Source organism: Vulpes lagopus, chromosome 1 (genome assembly GCF_018345385.1).
Source record: "Vulpes lagopus strain Blue_001 chromosome 1, ASM1834538v1, whole genome shotgun sequence".
In the NCBI taxonomy this organism is placed as follows: Eukaryota; Metazoa; Chordata; class Mammalia; order Carnivora; family Canidae; genus Vulpes; species Vulpes lagopus.
Window position 1 is genome coordinate 91,472,096 of NC_054824.1, and position 21,491 is coordinate 91,493,586.

Genomic DNA, 21,491 nt, shown 5'->3' on the forward strand with positions numbered 1-21,491 from the left:
ATAAAATATTTCAGACAATAGCACAATTCCAAGCAACAGGAAAAATCCTGTTTTCCTTGGATCTCTAAAATATTTAGGAACATAGCACTGTCAGTCAACAAATACTTTTTTGAGAATCCAATATAAATGTACTAGGGTAATATGGCAGGAGCTGAGAACTAAGGTTTTATAAAGAACACTGGCCCTGGCTTTGAGAGAATGCTCTAAAGCATACACAAAGATAAATGATATATTAATATGAGTTAGCTTGTTTTACAATTTAGTGTTATGTATATACTATGAATGTATATAAGCGTGCACGTGTGTGTGCAGGTGTGCATGCATATATGCAGGTGTGCACACATACACACACAAATGGAAATGCAGAGGGCCATACGTTCGTGCTATTCAAGAAAAATAGTCACTTCTTTCAGATACATTGTCTTGACAATGTATGGGGTCTTAAAAATACTAAATCCATGACCTCATTATTTCTCTGTTTACTAAGATTTGTTTGCCCAAGGCACACTTGTTGACAGATCTTTACCATTTCAGTTCATTCTCAAGTAGTACTTTGCCACTGACTCATTCAGTTCTTTTTAAAATGATTCTCTTTTTAAAATGATGCTCTCTTTTTAAAATAACAGTTAAGGCCTATGTTGAGGCACATCGACTTTGGAAGTTTTCTAGTCAGTTTTAGCCCTCTATCTGGGTCTGATTTTGTCTTATAAGAAGCATGTCAGCTTAATGTCAGACAACAAAGGGTTCATTTGTTCCACTGTTTATATATTTTACTATTTCAGGCCTTTGTATTTTTCTATTTCTAATGTGGATCTGGCTAGACTTAAAAAACTTAATTTAAACATATTTAAAACTCCTAGATTTATGATATAAGCTACCATAAAATTCAGAAAATGATAGGTTGTCCCATTAAATTTAATAAACTACAAAAGGCTTTATAAAAAGAATCCTATCACTCACAAAAAATCTCAGAAGGAACTCATTGGAAGGAAGCCAGAAAAATGAGAGAAAAGAAAAAAATTCAATATAAGAGATATTGGTCACCCACTTTGTGCCTCCTAATTTGTCTCACCCAAAGAGAAAACTGCTATTATCGTTTCCTAGTGCTAAAGACATTTCTTTCACAGAAGAAAGGCAGAACAGTCACAGGTAGGCAGAGAAAAACCAAGGTCCCTGCCAACCCTAGCAACAACTGCTTCTGGCACCTTTCTCGCCAACCCACCACCACCAAACAAGGGCTCTCGTATGAAAGTACATTTTCTATTTTGCCAAAGGAACAGCAGTATTTTATACCCATGTCACATCAAGTGCACAACTGATAGGTGTTACAAAACCAGATTTTAAGACATTTAGAGTTCGACACACACACACACACACAAACCAAAACCAAAACCAAAACCAAAACAAAAAACCCAATAAGTTAAACCATCAACCACCTGGTTTAAAAGTAGTGTCTTCTAGGAATTTACAGATGCTATAAGAGAACCCGAGAAGAGAAAAATGACTCTGGGTGTTCTTTTAGGTTTAGGCTGGACTTAGCTTACCAATCTAAGACAAAAACTGACCTTATTTTACAATACTACCTGTGAAAAAAGATTTTGCCATTTCCCTGAGTGCCCTTTTCCAGGGCTTACTGACTTTTCGTAGCAAAACTCCTTTCTTCCTAAATGAAAGGCTAACCCTCTCATGGTTGAAAATTAGATACAACAACACACTTTCTGATCACGGGTGAGATGGTACAGTTTAAAGAACACTGTTATGGTGAACTTTTTTGTGGTTTCCACCTCTTCAGATTTTATCTCTACATATTGTTAGAAACTTGCCTCTGCCAGTTGAAAGAGTGCAGACTTCCCACAGCGTTTCACAGGTTCAGCACCACCCAACTGTGAAGTGTTTGAAGAAATCTATATGGAAAACAATTCAGATAAAGAGTATTAATTATGTTAACAAAATCTTTGCTTCCTATTTATACGCACTCAGGAACTTTCTTTAGTTTTTGAGAACATCATTGCTCCTAAGTACTAAGTAACTTCAAATATGTCATATTTAGGATAATTTTTGAAACTGATTTTAGTAAACAACCTCAAATATTGTAACAAAAACCAGGTGTGGCTTGGATAGCTGTTTAATGACAAGAGTATTATCTTGTATACTCCAAGCTTTGAATTTAACTCCACAACCTTAACACAAGATATGCATTTCCATTTCTATATAAACACCAATTCATGGACTGGCCAAACACAAGAGATTTAGAGTCCTTTTGTATGTACCAAAAGCAGCAAGTTGGGTTTTATTATTTTTTTTTAAAGGAATAAAATATTTCAGACAATAGCACCAATTCCAAGCAACAGGAAAAATCCTGTTTTCCTTGGGATCTCTAAAATATTTAGGGAACATAGCACTGTCAGTCAACAAATACTTTTTTTGAGAATCCAATATAAATGTACTAGGGTAATATGGCAGGAGCTGGAGAAGCTAAGGGTTTTATAAAGAACACTGGCCCTGGCTTTGAGAGAATGCTCTAAAGCATACACAAAGATTGACAATCGAGACCACAAATCTAAAATAAGCCTTACAGGGCAGCCCGGGTGGCTCAGGGGTTTAGCGCCGCCTGCAGCCCAGGGCGTGATCCTGGAGACCCAGGATCGAGTCCAGCGTCAGGCTCCCTGCATGAAGCCTGCTTCTCCCTCTGCCTGTGCCTCTGCCTCTCTCTAAATAAATAAAATCTTAAAAAAAAAAAAAAATAAGCCTTACAGTTAAGGCCTATGTTGAGGCACATCGGCATACACAGCATTACACTGACTGCATGCTCTTCTGCAAATGTGGTCAAACAGCAGCTGGGCCCTGATAGCAATGAACTCCATTGTCCTTTTTCATTTTTAGGTGAAAACTTCATTTTCAATTTCTAGCCTCACTCAGTAAAAAAAGCTGAGGACACACATTCTTAAGGATCATTACAAAGTATTCTTTTCCTGGAGAAGGTCTGTCATCATTAGAGCAGCTAGCTATGGTGTAAGCTTTTCATTGTCTTTGCGATTCTGAATTCTTTCTCAATTTAAGACAGGTAGCTCTCAGTTTAGGAGGCAGCTCTGTCTGGCGACTGCATCCTTACAGGTGACCCCAACTCCCACAGGGAATTCTGAGATGCTGGCAAGGCCAGGAGAGACTGGGTGCTTGCTGCTAACAGAATTTTCCTTAGAATCCCTGCTGAATAAGAGGCCTTTGTAGAAGCAAATATTTAATAAGCTACCTGGGCCATTTAGAAGGGTGTAGCTTACAGAACTTTTAAGCACTTTTTCATCATAGGTACCATCATTCTCAACAGTTCTTTGCTATTCATCCCAATCACTTCTCCTTTAGAAAATTAACTAAATGGGGCTCAATCTTCCTGAAGTCTGGAACATTTTCTTCTCGCTAAATTTTCTCTGATATGTTCCATTTCTACTTTTTCTAGAAGTTGAATTGAATTACCTTATCATTAAACTAAGAGAAATGAACACCGCCTCTCAATGACTTTAGGGAATGAAGTACTGAGCACAGATGTCTTTTTTATTTATTTTTTTTAAGTTTCTTTTTATTTATTCAGGAGAGACAGAGAGAGGCAGACACACAGGCAGAGGGAGAAGCAGGTTCCCTGTGGGGAGCCTGATAGTGGGACTCAATCCCGGGACCTCGGGATCATGACCTGAGCCAAAGGTGGGATGCTCAACCACTAAGCCAACCAGGTGTCCCCAGATGTCAGTCTCTTAAACCAAGGTTGTATAAAAAGAACGAACATGACCTTTGTGTCAGACAGACATGCCTTCATTACTTCTTGCTGTGTTAACTTCAGGAAATAATCAAGATTTTGTGTCTCATTTAGCTCATCTTCAAAATAGAAACAGTAATACCTGCCCCATATTACTGCTGTGAAGATTAGATTTTATGTTAATGAAGAGTCTGGCACAGTGTTGAGCTCATATTAAGCTCTCAATAAATGGTGCAATTATTAACAAGAATTTATCATTAGTAACACAAACATAAACTCTTTTAGTAGAGTTCTAAAAATTACTTACATACTGAAATTGGAATGGAATTAAAAATTGCAATGTTGGAGGATAATTATGACATTCCATAATCTGTAGAATATTAAATCTGTCATATAATCACATGATACTCTCAAGAATCACTAGAGGGCAAGCCTGGTAGCGCTGCTCTAAGCCACAATGGGGTGCATGGGGTGTGGATCTAGTTCTTCGACTGGTTCTCTCTGCTGTCGCTTTTGTTGCTGTAGGTTTACGCTCCTTGACAGTAGGTATGTTTGTTCACTACTACGCATCCTGTGCATGGCCAACTATGGGGCTCAGTGACGAATGTGGGACTGCACCATCTGACACCTGAATTCATGCATAGAGGTCTGAGTTGAGGCTTGAGCATGGTTCTTTACCTGCTCAAAAGGAACCACCACCTGTGTCTAGTAAGACTAGTTCCCTCATCACCCAGGGGAGGAGTTTTACCTATCTGTAGGTATAAGGAAGATTTCCAAAGGAGCTTGTGTGGGGTAGGGTCAATGTGTTTTAGTAGCCCAACATTTCCTGAATTGCCTTACCAATGCAATTTTCCTGGAAGGACTGTGGTGATTTCTTGGGAACATTCGATGTGGCTAACCATTTTTTTTTTTGAGAAACTCTTCTATGGGCTTCCATGGCTAAAGGATCCTTGTTTTCCTCCTACCCACCCCACCCGCCACTCCTTGTTCTCTTTTCTCTGGTGTGCCCTTAAATGTTTCTCCTCAAGGTTTTGTCTTAGGACCTTCTCCTTTTTTATTTGTACATTCTCTCTGATGAATCTGATCACTCCTGATGGCTTCATTAGAGCTTGTACAATACCAATTTATTATACCACTGCTCGTCCCCCCCCCCCCCTTTTTTTCCCTATTTAAGAGACTTACACAGCCTTTCAAGTAAGAACAATACTTTTAGTGTGATTTTCAATGTCTGGTCAGCTGGTGGAGGGATGTGTGCATTACGTTACACTTCCGGGTAGGGAACATTTGTGGCCCATACTGCATAGTACATTCTTGGCTTTGTTTTTTATTTTCCTCAAATTGGATGTCACTTGCCAATCTCTTAACTCCACCATAGTCTCTCCTTTGCCTTGTATGTACTGTTCAATAAACAGAGTGGGTGTAATAGGATGTGAAGTACAACAAAAATGCTAAGAAAAATGATCACCCTGGATGTTAAAGTGATAATTTTATAGCTGCCTGAGGTAGGGGAGCCACATCAAGGAAGGAGGTAGTAAAGATCAAAAGCAAATTAGGTAATAGTGGAAGTCTTTTGTAATTATGAGGGGAATCATAAAACATGCAGCCTGGGAGGAAATGACTGATAATTACTAAGCAAATAATAAAAATAAAAAAAAAAGTGAACAGTATGGGATGATTGGTCTTTCTTACCTTAAAAGAAATATTAATGCGTCTAATAAAACATATTAATACTTTCACACTGATTAGCTGCAGTGTGAGTATACAGCTTTTGTCGAGTGTAATATTCTGTAACATATTGAACAGTCCATCATGAAAATGAATGCTTTAAATTTGTACCTATTGCTTATATCCAATTGTGGCAATGCCTTAAATTTGGTGAGATTATAGTTGTATTTATATTGGCATAGTAAATACTTTCTAAGGGAAGTTTTAATGTCCAAATTTATTGTTCCAAATCATCCAGATTAGTTCTCTGTCTTCAACAAAAATATGTAATGTTTCAATGCAAAGATCTATTTTAGGTGTTAGAGTTAGCTGTGCCAACAGAAAGAGTATGTGAACCGGTCATGGATTTCAGACTTGTTAAATAATAGAAGACAATAGCTCCCTTCTGGCATTACATGTGGTCATTAGTCTTTAGTAAATGAGATCTAAAATGTGATGGATGTGTCACTCTACCTGTAAACAACAAAAGATGCAGAGAGGAAACTCATTCTGACCAATGTAATGGATCAGAGCCTGGAAACAGAGTAATGGCTCTTCAGATGGGCCAAGTTGCATGTAGATGAATTGTGATTAGCAGTAAGGAGTGGAGACAGACAGAAATGGGAAGGACAAGGGCCTGGGACAGGCTATGCACTCTATATTTCTTCCTAGATCTTGCAAAGCAGATATATTTTTTTTCCCTTTAAACATAAACTTTCATGGGGAATCTACAAACAAAATGTTCTTTATTCACTTTTAATAGTTCCAAGTTGGTTAACTTCGAAACTATCAGACTTGGTTAAGAAAAAGAAACATCCTTCTTAGCTTGCAAGGCAGGGCACCAGGGCTTGGTATGAAAGAAAAAACAACTTCGACTTACAGAAATGCCCGGGGCTTAGGATTTCTTAAAACAGGTATTTCTAGGATAGCTATTTTACACAATAAATGACTCATTGCCAGGAGAAAATCTAGCTAATCTCTTCCTAGAGTTATGAATGTTTGTAAATCAAATTAGCAGGAATGGTCCCTAAGAATTTGCATGTCTGACCTTAAAATAATATTATAAAGCTAACCATTTTTAAATAGTAAATTGTCTCCTAAATCACAGAAACATTCACTTTTCTCTAAGCATACATTAATAGGACTGAAATCCTTCTGAAAAGAGAGGGAGTATAAGTTGGCTGAGACTAGTGTTCATCCTCCTTTTCACTTTATCCCTTCCCTATGAGGCCCAAGAGATACTAGGAAGTGCCTTAACAAAGACAAGTTAATAATTCACGGTAACAATTATAAACTACAGAAAAGTGGCCTCAAACTGTGATTTCCTAATAGGAAACTTTGTTAGAAATGCAAATACCCAGGCCCCCGTGCCAGGCTCAGTAAATCAGAAACCCTGGGAGTGAGGTCCAGCAATCTGTGTTTGAACAAGCCTTTGAGGGGACTCCAGTGCATTTTAGAGTTTGAGAACCTCTGCCGTAGACTAATTAAAACAAGAATTTCAAGAGTCTTTGTGTTTTCTCAAAGGTGATGGGTGTTCTATGGAATAATGATAACAGCTTTAGGGATATGATTATAGTTAGTAATTACAGCCTATTCTATTTCTATTGCAATACATGTGCGCATAGCAGATTTCAGTATGTAATTTTATTGGTTCATCCAGTTAGCTCTTGTTTGCCTTTGAGTAAACCAGAGTCAAATGACAACACGGTCAGATCCTAAGATGGCAGAGATTGAAACTTAGGGTTCTCTCTTGGGCCAGCTGAGACAAGTGACTAGAGAAGTTATATATCCTTAGAGAATCGTGTACTTCTCTTATATAATCACATGTAACAGTTATAATTAGTAACTGCAGAGGCCACTTTTAGGCAAATAGGCTTTGAGCGATGGACTGTAGAAAGGGCCCACAGCAACTACTTGGCTGAATATACACTGGCCCTTGGGGGGTACCCAACCTCAAGATATCCATAGGCCCTAACTGACCAATGGGCTACTTACATCAAGGCACAGTTGTAACTGTAATCTCCTCAAATAGGGAGAATTCCGTATGTCCCCATACCTCCACACCTTCCCTCTTTAAAAAAAAACAAAAACAAAAACAAAAACAAAAAAAACAAAACAGACAATGGAATACTACTCAGCCATCAGAAAAAAAAAAATCTTGCCATTTGCAATGATGTGGATGGAACTAGAGGGTACTATGCTAAGTGAAATAAGTTAAACAGAGAAAGATAATTATCATATGATCTCACTTGTATGTGGAATTTAAGAAACAAAACAGAAGATCATAGAGGAAGAGAGAAAAAATAAGATGAAACCAGAGAGAGAGAGACAATCATAAGAGACTCTTAACTACAGGAAACAAACTGAGGGTTGCTGGAAGGGAAGTGGGTGGGCAGATGGGGTAACTGGGTGATGGGCATTAAGGAGGGCATGTGATGTAACAAGTACTGGGTTAACACTAACCTCTACCTCTGAAACTAATATTATATGTTAAGTGAATTTAAATTTTAAAATTTTATTTTTTTAATTAAAAAAAACAAAAAAAACCAAAAAAACAGCCCCTGCCCCCTGCCTCTCTTCTGCTGTCCTGCCTGCTGCTTCCCTTGCCGTCTATTTCTTAAACTTCTATCCCCTTTGTTCTGCCTCAGGTGAATTCTTGTCACCGCCCATGCCACCAGCTTTTACCAAATCATTGCCCCACATCTGGGGGCCCCTATCCGATGGGGAGAAACACCACAATAACCAAGTATGTAATTATTTGATTTGCTTAGGAATGAAAAGGGCTCATATTATCAATCTATGCAAAATATAACTAGGAGAAACCATATAGTGAGTTGATAGGGGAAATTACATCTGATTCTAAGGCAAACACTATTTTGGTTTTTCCACCACACATGCCTTCCTCTGTTATGAGGTATTGAAACAGCTCTAATAATTTTCAGATTATCAATTTTTTAAAGCTCTCTCAAATCCTATATATGTCTCATGATAAAACCCCAAAACCCTCAGAAGACCAGTGCTACCGAGCAGAGGAGTGAAATCTGCAAACATCACCCTGCACAAGTCTCAAGTGAGAAAAGGTTCTTTTCTTTCATAGAAAAAAAAACCTCTCATACTTTAAGGAGTGAGCATACTGAGCAGCAAGGAAGCATTAATCTGTTTAAGAGAGGCTCAGATCTCATTCTCTAGAATCACAGGACAGCCACTGTTACATCATCAAACTGGTCCCTCAGAGCTGCCCAGGCTTCAGGACCTCTTCATAAATATGGTAATAATATCATTTAAATAACAATCATGCTCTGAATGGAGATAACTATTGGAAACACCAGCTGTGATATCCCATACTGACATTTGAAATGAAGCTGGATACTCTTGGTAGTTAATATATATCAGGTGTGTTAAAGATGAGCCACTACCTTTCTAATATTCCTGCTACAGAGTGGAGAATTTAATCAAACAGAATATATGGCAAATACATTGTTTTGAGGAAAATAAAATATTTCTAAAAAGTTTCATGCAGCTGGCTCAGGTATCAAGATTAAAAACAAACTTAGTCAACATATCAAAATTCTTCTTTTACTCTTAAAAAAATTGCTAGTATCAAATAAATGAATGTCACCAACTGGAAGAAAGCAAGGAAGTATTAAAACAATTTCCCCAGACTGGAAAGAACAGTCTGCTTATCATAATGACAAATTATAATAAAATCTTAATTTATTCAGATTCATCAAGCAAATTGTTCTTCATAAATGGTGGTAGTTTTGTTACCAGTTTTATAGAATAGCCCTCAGCAACTAAAGCAAACCCTGTAGCAGAGAAGCCTAAAAGATAAGCAGGGCAATTGGTGGTATAAAGTCACAGTGGTTGACACAAGTGTCCTGAGAAGCAGCAGTATTTCTTTTTTTAATGTAAAACCTGAAAGTAATTTTTCCTCATTTCCAAAGTAAGATGCTGGGTTTTCTCCTGCCAAAAGGATATCATTTTACATTTCATTTATGCAGCACTCTTTATTCAAATGAATCAAAATGATTCAATACATCAATATTAAACAGAATAGTCCTGCCTGTCATTTTCTCTCAACCCTTTAAAAAACTGCTTAGTTTATAATATGTATTTTTGGTTGGAATTACTGAAAAAGGAAGAAGGGGAAAGACTTAAAGCAGACACCAACTTTATATTCATGACCCGTATACATTTCATTATTTGTCATACAGTGCTCATTAGAAATGAGCAGCATATGGCTTAGGCCAGGGATTTTGTGGCAAAAATCAAGCATATCAAATGTGCTTCTTTGCACCAACTAAGTAAGCACTCTCTAGTGTGTGCTCTCTCTCTGGCTGACAAACCAAAGAAATCTGAGATCCTGCAAGAATTGACCTGATCTAAGCCTGGGATTAAACACTAATAAAAATGCTGGCGAAAGCTACATCACATTGAAAACTAAGTACTGATGATTTAACAGGTTGTATTCACCGCAGCCACTTTGAGTTATTCATAAATCACAGCATCTAATTTCACTATTGGAAACATTTAATAAATTGGAATCCTATGGCCGCCTTCATGTGGACAGCATCTTTTTCAAAGCTTCTAAAATAAATTAAAAACAAGGTAAAATGAAACAAATGAATTACTGGAAAGTGCCTATTCTAAATGAACTCCTTAATGAATGCTTATAAAATGAATACAAAATATGGGGCCGATCTGACTATGATTATAGCAAAGGCAGCAAAAAGCATGAACTATTCCCTTATGCGCATTATTTTCGTAATGGCAAGAGGCATGCCTAAAGTTCACTGTATGTTATTAAAACTCTATTCTGATATTTCCTGAGCTCAGTAAGTTTCTGAGCCCAATAATCATTAAAAAAAAAAAAAAAAAAAAAAAGAATACCTCTGCAAACTGAAACAAGGCTGATGCTTGACACTGTTTTGAAGGAGTCTCAGGGTGGGATGTACTTGAAGATATCTGAAAGGAAACAAGTTATTTTTAATGCACAAGGACGTTTTCCCATATCAGACTAATAGATTCCGCCAAATATTTCCACTGTAGACAATGATAAAAATTACGACATGAATCATCACCCTTAATGCCTTTTAGAAGAACAGTTTAAATGATAAGGGAAGACAAAGGCCATTCTTCTAAAAACAGATGACTGGAAGAACAAAACACCAAGTTTGGCTCATTTGCCATGTCTCTTCTAGGGTATCAGGTATGCTGCAAACAGCCACTGAGGAGACTTGAGATGAACTGCTTTATTTCCATATATTTTTTAAAATATTATTAAAAGCTGGAAGCTGCAAGAAAAGTCAGCTACTCTCTCTTTCCTACACCACTCCCTACAAGCTGTTCTCTGCTTCCAGGCAGCTGGGAAACAGTGCTGGAGAAGCATATGGATATGGCTCAGGGTATCTGGGACTGAATCTTAGCTTACTACTCACTAGCTACCTGACCTTGGGCAGCTCAGCTAATCTTTCTGAGGCCCATTTTTCCCAACTATAAATTGATGATAATGATGAAGAGAATAATCTCCATTTTACAGGATTATGGTGAAAAGAAAAGCTACAGAATACACTGCCTGGCGCAGCACCAGAACTCAATAAATTATTCACTACATAGAAATAGCATTTCTTTTATAACACCATGCATGCATTCTCTCTCTTTCTTTCTCTCTCTCTCACTATCATTCTTCAGGCATCTGACAGTGGATAGAGGGTTCTCCACCATACCACAGTTGGTTCAACTAGGCCTTTCATTTCACCTTGGCCATTATGGCAGCCTCATTAAAAGTTTGCTCTGATGGCCCCATGGAAGTACTTTTCAAAGATCTTTTGAGAACAAGGTCAGTTATCAATTTTGGTTCTGAAGCGAAAAAGACTTCTATCCAGCTACAAAATAGTGTAAAAGTGAGCCACAAGAGCAAAGCCTGGGCATTATGAATTCAGCCCATTCCCAGTCCCATAAAAGTATTTTTCTTCAATTAACTATGCTCACCAACTCCATCAAAGGGTACTTACTAAGCAACAGATGCACCTTAATCATAACTCTTCAATCAGAGGAGTCATTTTTTTCACCTTAATTAAATTAAGCTGTTAGAAAAACCATGGAGGCAGTCGGTGATACAGTATCAAAGTAATGTTTAGGGATGAGAAAGAATTAGTAAAGAGACTGATGGAATTATTGACTTTATTCACTGCTGAAACCATTAAGAAAACTTTAATGCCACTATAATTAGACATATAAGCATCTTTAGAATAAATATCAGTAAAAGGAAAAAAAAAGATACAGATCCTATTTAACAAGCTAGATATAAACAGACCATTGTGAATGAATAAAATTTAACCATGTGTTTTAAAGACATTTGAAGGTAAAATTATATTCTTCTTGGTCAGACCAGGAAACCTATTATTTCAAAGGAGCACCATGTATAAGTGTGACATATTGCAAATATGAATCCACAAGGATTTTCCTGAGGAACAAGGTGGGTCTTACTTCAGATAGCATTTTTTATTCCTATGACTCCTCTCTAAAAGTTAAAGAAAATAACCAGTTTATGTAAGGGGAATTGCCTATCCTATATTTTCCTTTGAGGATTAAATAAGACAATGAATGAAGAGAACCACTGGCATCAACCATCTAGATTTTTTAAAAAAAATTCACAAATTTCTAAACAAAAAGATTTACTTATAAATTAATATTGGGTTAAACAGATACTTAGTTAATCACATGAATAGGGATCTCCTGATGAAATATCAGATTAGGGATGGGAACCATTTATATAAAAGCACAGTTAGGGGATCTCTTTGGAATCTTAGGTGTGCTATAGAACCCACATAAATGTACATATGCCAATACACCCAAAATTTCACATGGAATTTTAGGGTGTTCATTAGATCTTTAGAGGTTCAAGGATCACGGGTTGAGCATATCTGCTTTCAAAGTTGGGACCAACATTATTTAATACCTCTGTAACCACTGTTCAAAATTTGAGTGCAGAGTAAATCCTCTGTGACATTAAATTCTTAAGGAAACAATATACAAAACAATTGTATTCACAAGCATATCTCACACAGGCAGAAAGGAAAGTGGTAAAGAATATGTGAGCAAATATGTATTATGACGTTCTCGTGATATCAGCAAAGCATTTACACATTATAAACAATGTCTTAAAAGGAATGGCCTCTGCATTTGTGAAGAGTAGTTTTGCCAATGAACTGCTGAGACCACCAAGAAAGGCTACTAGAGAGGAAAAAAGAAATCTGAAAATAAAAATATGCTCTCTTTGTACAAAACCTAACACAATGGCAAATTTAGGAAGGATGACAGTGCAAAAAAAGGTCTAGTAAAAGAATTAAAATGATCAAGACATGACCGCCTGGGTTACGGTTTTAAAAAAAATTAATCAATGATGGCTCCATATTGAGTTCTAGGGTAAATGAAGATATTTTGAGAAGCAGTCTTAACCTTATGGACTTGATGTTAAGGATAACATGCTTTCCTACATCATCTCTGAAGCAATGTTAGAAACATATCGAGTCAAGCAGGTTTGACACAAAACATAAGACTTTGAAAAATGCCAAATGCACACTAATATTTCAATTAAGAGCAAAGTGTATTAAAAAAAAAAAAAGGAATGCAATGTATAGCCAATACCCATGAGTTGATTCCATCTTCCGATTTAACGTCTGATAAATTAACAGCTAATAAATGACTAAGTTCTAACAGTAATTCAATTGTATTCCTAACTTTACTACCCATGAACAAAAATTAGTGATGCAGTTTAAATGTAACAATATTTACTACGACTTAATAACAGGCTTCTATAAATATAGTTATTCCTTAATTAAGAGACTGTGGAGTTCCAAAATACCTTTTCCAAAATTTGATTCTATCTTCCCATTTATGGTTAAGTGAGCTAAGGAGAATTCTTCATTGCTTTAAGTTACTGCCATCAGCCTAAATTTAAACTCACATTACAATCTCATTGAATATAAATTGTAATATATTACCTCAGCAAACTGAAATAATGGGGACTTCTGACGTAATTCAGGAGATTCCGAAACATCCTGCCTACAAGTGCCAGAGGATATCTGAAATGAAGAAAGATGGTATGAGGCACACGGATAGTTTCTGGAAGACAACAGATGACACATGCCACATCAAACATTCCTTTTTCTTTTTTCTTTTTTAAGTTTTATTTATTGATGAGAGACACAAGAAAAAGGCAGAGACATAGGCAGAGAGAGAAGCAGGCTCCCTGCAGGAAGCCTGATGCAGGACTCGATCCCAGGACTCTGGGATCACAACCTGAGCCAAAGGCAGATGCTCAACCACTGAGCCACCCAGGTGTCCCTCAAACATTCCTATTTGAGGAGAGAACAGTTTTCATTTCCTTACTTGAGGCAAACTATGACAAAAGAGTAGTTATAGTTCACAAAGTTACACAAAGTGTCATCCAACAGTTAAATTATTGAATAAAAAGCAGGAGATGGACAAAACAGTGCATTTTACAAAAGTTAAGATCAATTGAAGAGAAATTTCTACAATGATGCCCATCTGATCTTTTGGCTTTCTACCACTTTCAAAATATAGCTACTTCTTTCATTTCTGTTTCCCCAGTATTTTATATTATCCAACTACATGAAAACACAAATGGGATCTGATAATATAAACCTTTGGGAAAACAAAACTAAAGTCAAATTCTTGTTTTTTTAGGTATTCATGTGTTTATACACAAATCCTAATCATAGAAAAGTCAGTATTTACCTAAGAATAATTTCTTTTATAACATGTTTTCTTTTGCACTATTCACTATGTTGGTAAACATTTAATGCTCTACAATCTTCATTTGAGATCTTCATTATTAACAATAGTTATAGAAATACCACTGGATTAAAAGAAATTCTTGCTATTAATTAATTAAGTACTCTTGTCAGGACACACACTTCCTTTTCTTATCTCATTGCTAAAACCGACCTCTATCTGCATTTGGGTGACATAATCACTTGGGCAGCCAAATATAATTCAAAAGTCGTGAGAGTCACAGAATATTGAGAGGATATTGTCATTCCTCTGATCTGACCCTTCTACAGATGAAGGAACTTAAATGACACCTCCCCTCCCTAACTAACATCCAATAGTCCCCTTATTCTTATTTATCACCACGAGACATAAACATTTGTTTCTTGTCTGTCTTCTTCCAGTAGCTCTGTTTAATAAAAAGGGCTCAACACTGCCTGCTCACAATGTCAACGAGCATTTTTTAAATAAACTAAAATAAAGTTGACATGTCTTCTAAATCCTCTCCCCCTTTTCTAAATGACAAGGTTAGAAAGTCTGAAGGAAAAAGTTATCTTTTACTATAGAGGAAAAACAAGTTAAAAATAGTTCTGCTTTTTTTTTTTTAAAGATTTTATTTATTTATTCATGAGAGACATGGAGAGAGAGAGAGAGGCAGAGATACAGGCAGAGGGAGAAGCAGCAAAAGGGAGGAGCAGGCTCCCTGCAGAGGGAGCCTGATGCAGGACTCGATCCCAGGACGCGTCGAAAGCAGACACTCAACCATTGAGCCACCCAGGTGTCTCTAAAAATAGTTTTAAATAACATGTTTCTGACAATAAAATTGTCCAAGTTCACTGTTGCAAATCTGGAAAAAATATAAAAACCAAAATACAGAAGAAAGTCATCTATGATGCTATCTGCAAGAGATAAGCACTGCTAATACTTATATATATATTATTCTCCCAGTTGTGTAAGATAATTTTTCATCAAAAATGAGACACTGTACCATAGTTAAAGAATGTTTTTTAAAAACAATACATGATTTTTCCTGTCTTATTAAAACCTTTCCAATGTAATTTTAATAGTTGCATATGATTATGTTAGGTGGTTGAAGCCTATGGAAACAGCTGACAGTCACCTAGATTTTCTTCCTAAAAATAGAGCTTCTCACTGAAGCTCTTTGTTAGATAGTGAAGATGTGTTTCTCTAACACTCATGGGTCAATGGGCAGGAACCAGCATTTGAAATCTTAATTGTCACCTTTGTATTTGAAAGAGTAATGGCCACCTTCTTCCAGTGACAACCTGTCACCTGACTGTTTGTATGTCAAATGGACCAATGGTGTTTTTATTTGCTTCCCAAGAATTTGAAGCCAAGGAGACACAAAATGCACTGAAGAGAAGGCCAATGAATTCTGAAATTACTACCCACAAAGAAGTCCTTCACTGAAGGAATACTTGAACAAAATATAGCTTTATTTAAGAATGATGAAGAAAAATCAATACTGTTCTTGGTTTATAAAGAAAACCTTTAAAAAAAAAGAAAACCTTTATGTTTAGCTCCTAGATATCTTGGTAAATAATCAAAATTTTATTCAAAATCAGGCCTAGGATTAAATTAATATTATAAAATGTCTTAAAATTCAGTAACACAGGTTATACATGCAACATAATCTATAAAAGATAGCTGGAATCAAATATATTTGGGGTAGCTACACTGCATGAAGTCTATATATTCTTCATGAATATGGTATTTCATGATAGGTATTTTATGATATATGAGAAAGTTACCATTTATAAGGTGATGAGTTACCCTAGGAGTTCATATGAATTATAAGAAGTCAACTTTTCTTCAAGTGCTGTTTATAGATTATTTGGCCATCACTACACATCACAAAGTTTTAAAAGTGAGACCCTCTGCAAATCATTAGAATGGATGGTCATAAATACAACTTTCTTTTTGAATAGCGAATTGAAATATAAGTAATTATTCAAGGCAACTGTAATCCTCCACATATTATGTTTTTTGGGCTGTGAAATCAACGAACTCCGTATATGCATGTTTGTGCTCACCACGCACCTAAAGCATGTACAATGAGTATCTGTTGACTGACTTGATTCTGTGTATGTATGGATACAAAAACTCTCAATGACTTGACAAGGAATTACACAACAAAGACTAACCAATGTTAAAGTAGAAGTAACAGAATCAGGAAAGCTATGCATAGTACTCTATAAGATGTCTCTCAAAAATTGAATTATTCTTAACTTTAAAGTACTGTGGATTTAGCATATATTTTCAGTGGACTGTAAGGGAAACAGCACAAAATTAGGAGCCAGTAGAACTGGGTTCCTACTGAGCCATGTGGTTACCTGCATCTCTAGTCCATAGCAGAATTAGAAGCCACAAATCAGAAGGGGCCATGAATGAAGATATTAGAAAGAGGGTTGGAAAAGAAACAATACCAGCAGCAAAAGCAGGGAGAAGATAGAAAAACTGTAAAGAACAGAAGACACAAATGTCTTATAAACTACTGTAGTCCATCTAAAAGAAATTAGAGCAAAGAGTCTCAAAGTTTCTCCTGAAGGCTTCAGTTCACTGCAGTAATTAATATTTATAACTATGGTTCTAAGTTGTCAAGGTAAGGATAATTACAAAATATAGCTTTTATTAAAAGGCAGAAACGCATGTGATGCATGCTAGGCAGATTTCCACCAAAATCTCAAGAGGTAAATATGGCACGACATGGAAAATGTATGTATACAGAATTCATTCTTGTGTGCTTGACAAATTAAGGCATCCAATGCAGAAATGTACATTTGTGCATATACTAATAAATATACACATTTGGTAAAAAAAAAAAAAATCGGAGGTTATATCCACATAAAAGTTAAGAGTGTATTTTGTACAAAAGGCTCCTATTTAAGTACCAGTCAGAGGGTCCCAGATCTTATCACCTTGCTATTTGTATTTACAGTACTCCAAATTACTTATTACGTGGGGCATGCTTTCTATGGATAAATATCAATTCCTCAATCTCCATTCCTATGGCCGGCTTACTTTCTAAATACAGCAGAACACACAAGAGTCAAAAAGATATCTCTTCATTAATTAAGAAGAAAGAAAAGATACCAAATAAGCAGAGGTTAAATAAAGGGAGGGGGGAAAAAAAAAACCCAAAAGTTGTTCCCAGAGTCTCTGAAATAATCCATAAAGCCACTAGGTGTAGCTATCTGCCCAAGAAACAAACAGCTAGAGGGATTTTTTTTTTTTTTAAAGCAAAGTTTTGTTAACGTCTCTTAAATCTAATCTTCCCTTTGATTTAGCTATAATTCTCAGTAGCCAAGAATGAGGAATTATTAACGTAATTAAGAATTACAACAAAGTAGTATCTTTTCCCACAAGCACACTTCACATTGTGCAAATGGAAGATACAGACATGTGATCCAGCCTCCTGATATAAAACAAGATCACACCAGTTCGACAGATGCACTAGAAGTGTTTTGGAAAGCTAGGTATTAGCAATAGCCTGTTCCTACCTCCTAAGGTGCAGGGCTGCAGCCACACACAACTGGATTCTGATAAACATACAATCAACAAAAGGGGTAAAAGTGCATTGGTTCTATGTGAGCTATATATTTCAGCCCTTGCTATTTCAAACATATGTTGATACTCCTTCAACATAATATTCAATAAAAACCTACTATGTGCCAGCCATAAAGACTGCTCACTGCTTCTAAGCAGTTTACATTCCACTTGCATACATTTTGTGCCAGGGAATAAAATGATAAGCTAAGGGAATGTGTCTGGCCCTTAAGTAGCTTGCAATCCAAAAAGAAAAAAAAAAGTAGCTTGCAATCCAAGTGCAGGGGACAGCTACACACGTTAAGATGTAAGCGCACACTGGCAAGGCACAGTGGCCATGCTAGGCCTATGAGGCCAGAGCAGCAGCTTTCACCCCTCCTGGGTGGGACAGGCAGAAGTTATTAAGACAGTAATGTCTGAGCTACACCTAGGAGAAAAACACCACACATGAGCAAATGAATGATGTGGCAACAGCAGGAGGAAAAATATGGAGACAGATGCCCTGTGTGTTTGAGAGATAAGGACTTTCTCAGTGTGGATGAAGAGAAGCTTGGGAGGGTAGTGGGAGATGAATGCAACAGAGAGAAATTTGAATTCTCGGTTATTGAAAATGAGGCTGAAGGCAATGGGGAGCCAGCCAAGGTTTTCACTCAGAGGAGCAGCGTGATGAGAGATAGGTAGTTAGATAATTCTGTCAGTGGAGTGCAGGATGACCTTGGCTGAGAATTGACTGGAGGCAGGGACCAATTAGAAGGTTAAAAAAATAAATAAATAAACCGGCTGAGACGAGGGGCCCCAATTAAATCAGAGATGGTATTTGCCAGGTCCTAGTAATTGCCTGGAAGGATGTCAGGGCTGAAGAAAAGGGGCTGGACAAGGCCAGGGTTTCTAAGGTTGGTTAAAGCCTTTCACTACAAGAGGGAATTTGACTAAGGAAGGCTTGAGGGGAGGGGTTGTCTTCTACGGGAGGAGAGAGTTTGGGAGGAGAGGATTCCATTTCAGAGTTCAAGTGTAAAGATCCCTTGTGATGCCAAGGGCCAGTGAACTGATTCTCACTCTTGCTCAGCCTGACCCGGTCTTTCCTACAATTGGCAGTTTTGCCAAGTATCCTTCTATAACAGAGTACCTGAGTGATGATTTAATTTGCATTTAATATGAGATGTTAAATGAAGCTCTGAAATGGACTTGCACTTAAACACAGGTGAATTAAATGTAAGCATATTATATCCACATTAGTCCTTCAAAATGTTTTTAAGGATTAAAATAAAGCCACCCTTAATTAAACCTAAATTAGGTTGAAGAGAATCTGAATAGTGAAGCACAGCACTTGGCCAGCTGACACCAGGACAAAAGCACAGCTGAGAATAAAGTACTGGGCTACCCTTGGAGCTTAACCAAGTGACACGGCATAGACTCGCATGCTCCCCAAAATGAGAGTACATGTCACCTGGCTGAAAGGAACAGTGAGTCTGTGGTTCTTCTATTCAGGGCACCAGGGCTACCAGGGTGCTCCTGCATCACAAGTGAAGTTCTCCTGTCATTATAAGCCACGTGGCAAGGCACTACTAGTGTGGACACCCAGAATGGACTCCAGGTCACTTCTACAAGTACCTGCCACAGCAGCTGAGACAACTCACAGCGCCCTTCTGCCTCTGGTTCTTCACATGACAACATAGGTTACAAGGCCACTCTGCCTTCTTCACTGGGCAATGTGGAGACAGAACACAATAGTGTATAAAAACACAATCTCAGCAACAGCACAGCAGCACCACCACCCTTCTCGTTTACCCTCTTGTTCTCTACCCTCTTTCTATTCTAGCTCACTTGCAAGCCCACCTTCCCTGCCACCCCTTCCAAACCATCTCTGGGAGACTAGAGAGCCCATCACTATCTTGAGCAGTGTGGCCTGCGAATTCAGCAAGGAGAGATGCTTAGGAGTCAAGCTGGGTAAAAGCAGTGGATTCTCTGGGCCTTGAGGCCCACACTGCTGACAAGTGGATGAGGCTGGGCTGGATAACAGCTCTCGCCAAAATGGGTAGTGAACAGTGACTTCACCTAGAAAGAAAGAAAGCTCAAAAAGCCCATTTGCTATTTAATGTAAAATTTAAATATAATGTGTATCTCCTTATGAGGTATGTTTAGAAGTTATAAAACCGTGAGAAGGGAACAAAAGCTTTGATGGGATGGGTAAGAGTTGGGCAGGAGTAGAATTCAATGGATATAAGCAGAGCAGAATAGACAAATTAGTAGACTAAGAAAGGCACATATCAAACGAGCTCAAATGTACCAAGAGGCAGGAAAATAATTTCCCCTAGTTCACTGATGTCAGAAATTATAATACATACACGTGAAAACTTCCAATTTTACCAAAATCGGTATGTTTTAAAAACACTTAAAACTCAGTGCTTAGGGACACCTGTGTGGCTCAGTGGTTGAACGTCTGTCTGCCTTTGGCTCAGGGCGTGATCCTGGGATCTGGGATCGAGTCCCATATCAGGCTCCTTGCAGGGAGCCTGCTTCTCCCTCTACCTGTGTCTCTGCCTCTCTGTGTCTCTCACGAATAAATAAATAAAATCTTTAAAACAACAACAACAAAAAACAAACAAAAAACCCCCTCAGTGTTTAAAATATGGATATAATCTTTCATTCATTTAACAAATATACTTGGTCCTTGAACAATACGAGGGTTGGGAGAGCCAACCTTAATAAAAAATCATCTGTAACTTTTGCCTCCACAAAACCTTAATTACTAATAGCCTACTGTTGCCCGAAGTCTTACTGATAATGTAAATCCTAACACTAGGACTTTCTCACTCTATGACCTTGGAGAGGCTATGTAACCTCTCTACTCTAGAGAGGTTATCCTCCTTTATGAAATGGGGATAAAAATGATAATCATAAACCAACCTCAAAGGGCATATTGGAGGATGAAATGAGATAATCTGTGTAAGTGCTTAGCACAGAAAGCCAAATTTGATTCCTCTTACTGTGTTCAGCGCCCAGAAAGCACTCATGACATGCCCCAGTAAAGAACCAGCACAGGCCGCCATAGGAGAAGGGAGAAGTGGAGTTGAGGTCAGGTCGGTGGGGGCTGAACCACAAAGGCCCTTGGATACCGCATGGAGACTGAAGCTAGGCCTGGGTTCAAATCCCAGTTCTGCACTTGGAGCTACACAACTTTGAGCAGGTTATTTAGCCCTCCTCTGCTCCCACTTCCTCACTTAATGGTTTAACCTTTACTCATGAAGCAAGGAAGATTTAACTCATAATGTTGTTGTGAAGATCAAGAGTTACTCTTAGATAATGCATTTAAGAACGGTACTGGGAATGAAATGTTTTCAAATTTCAGTCATATAGAAATATGAACCGTTTTACTTTTGAACAGGCAGATGGCGATCAACAAAATCAACAAAATCTCCTTTGAAGTCAGAAGTAAACTGTGAAGAATTTGTTAAGTACAAAACCCTGTACCTGGAATGCCTGGGTAGCTCAGTGGTTGGGCATCTTCCTTTGGCTCAGGGCATGATCCCAGGGTCCTGGGATCGAGTCCCACATTGGGCTCCCCACAAGGGAGCCTGCTTCTCCCTCTGCCTGTGTCTCTGCCTCTCTCTCTCTCTGCCTCTCATGAATAAATTAATAAAAATTTTTTTAAAAAATAAAAATTAAAAAACCCTGT

General features: G+C 37.6%; 1 protein-coding gene across 8 annotated transcripts in view; it reads right to left on the reverse strand.

Moving 5' to 3' along the window:
• BBX (BBX high mobility group box domain containing) overlaps nt 1-21,491 on the reverse strand; it is a 271,785-nt gene that overhangs the window by 52,696 nt on the left and 197,598 nt on the right. For all 8 annotated transcript variants that reach the window (XM_041743902.1, XM_041743893.1, XM_041743843.1 and 5 more), the window contains 3 exons: nt 13,459-13,539; nt 10,343-10,417; nt 1,824-1,904 (listed from right to left, as the gene is read on the reverse strand). In XM_041743902.1, coding sequence (XP_041599836.1) covers nt 1,824-1,904; nt 10,343-10,417; nt 13,459-13,539 — 237 coding nt within the window. The remainder of the gene's footprint in view (nt 1-1,823; nt 1,905-10,342; nt 10,418-13,458; nt 13,540-21,491) is intronic.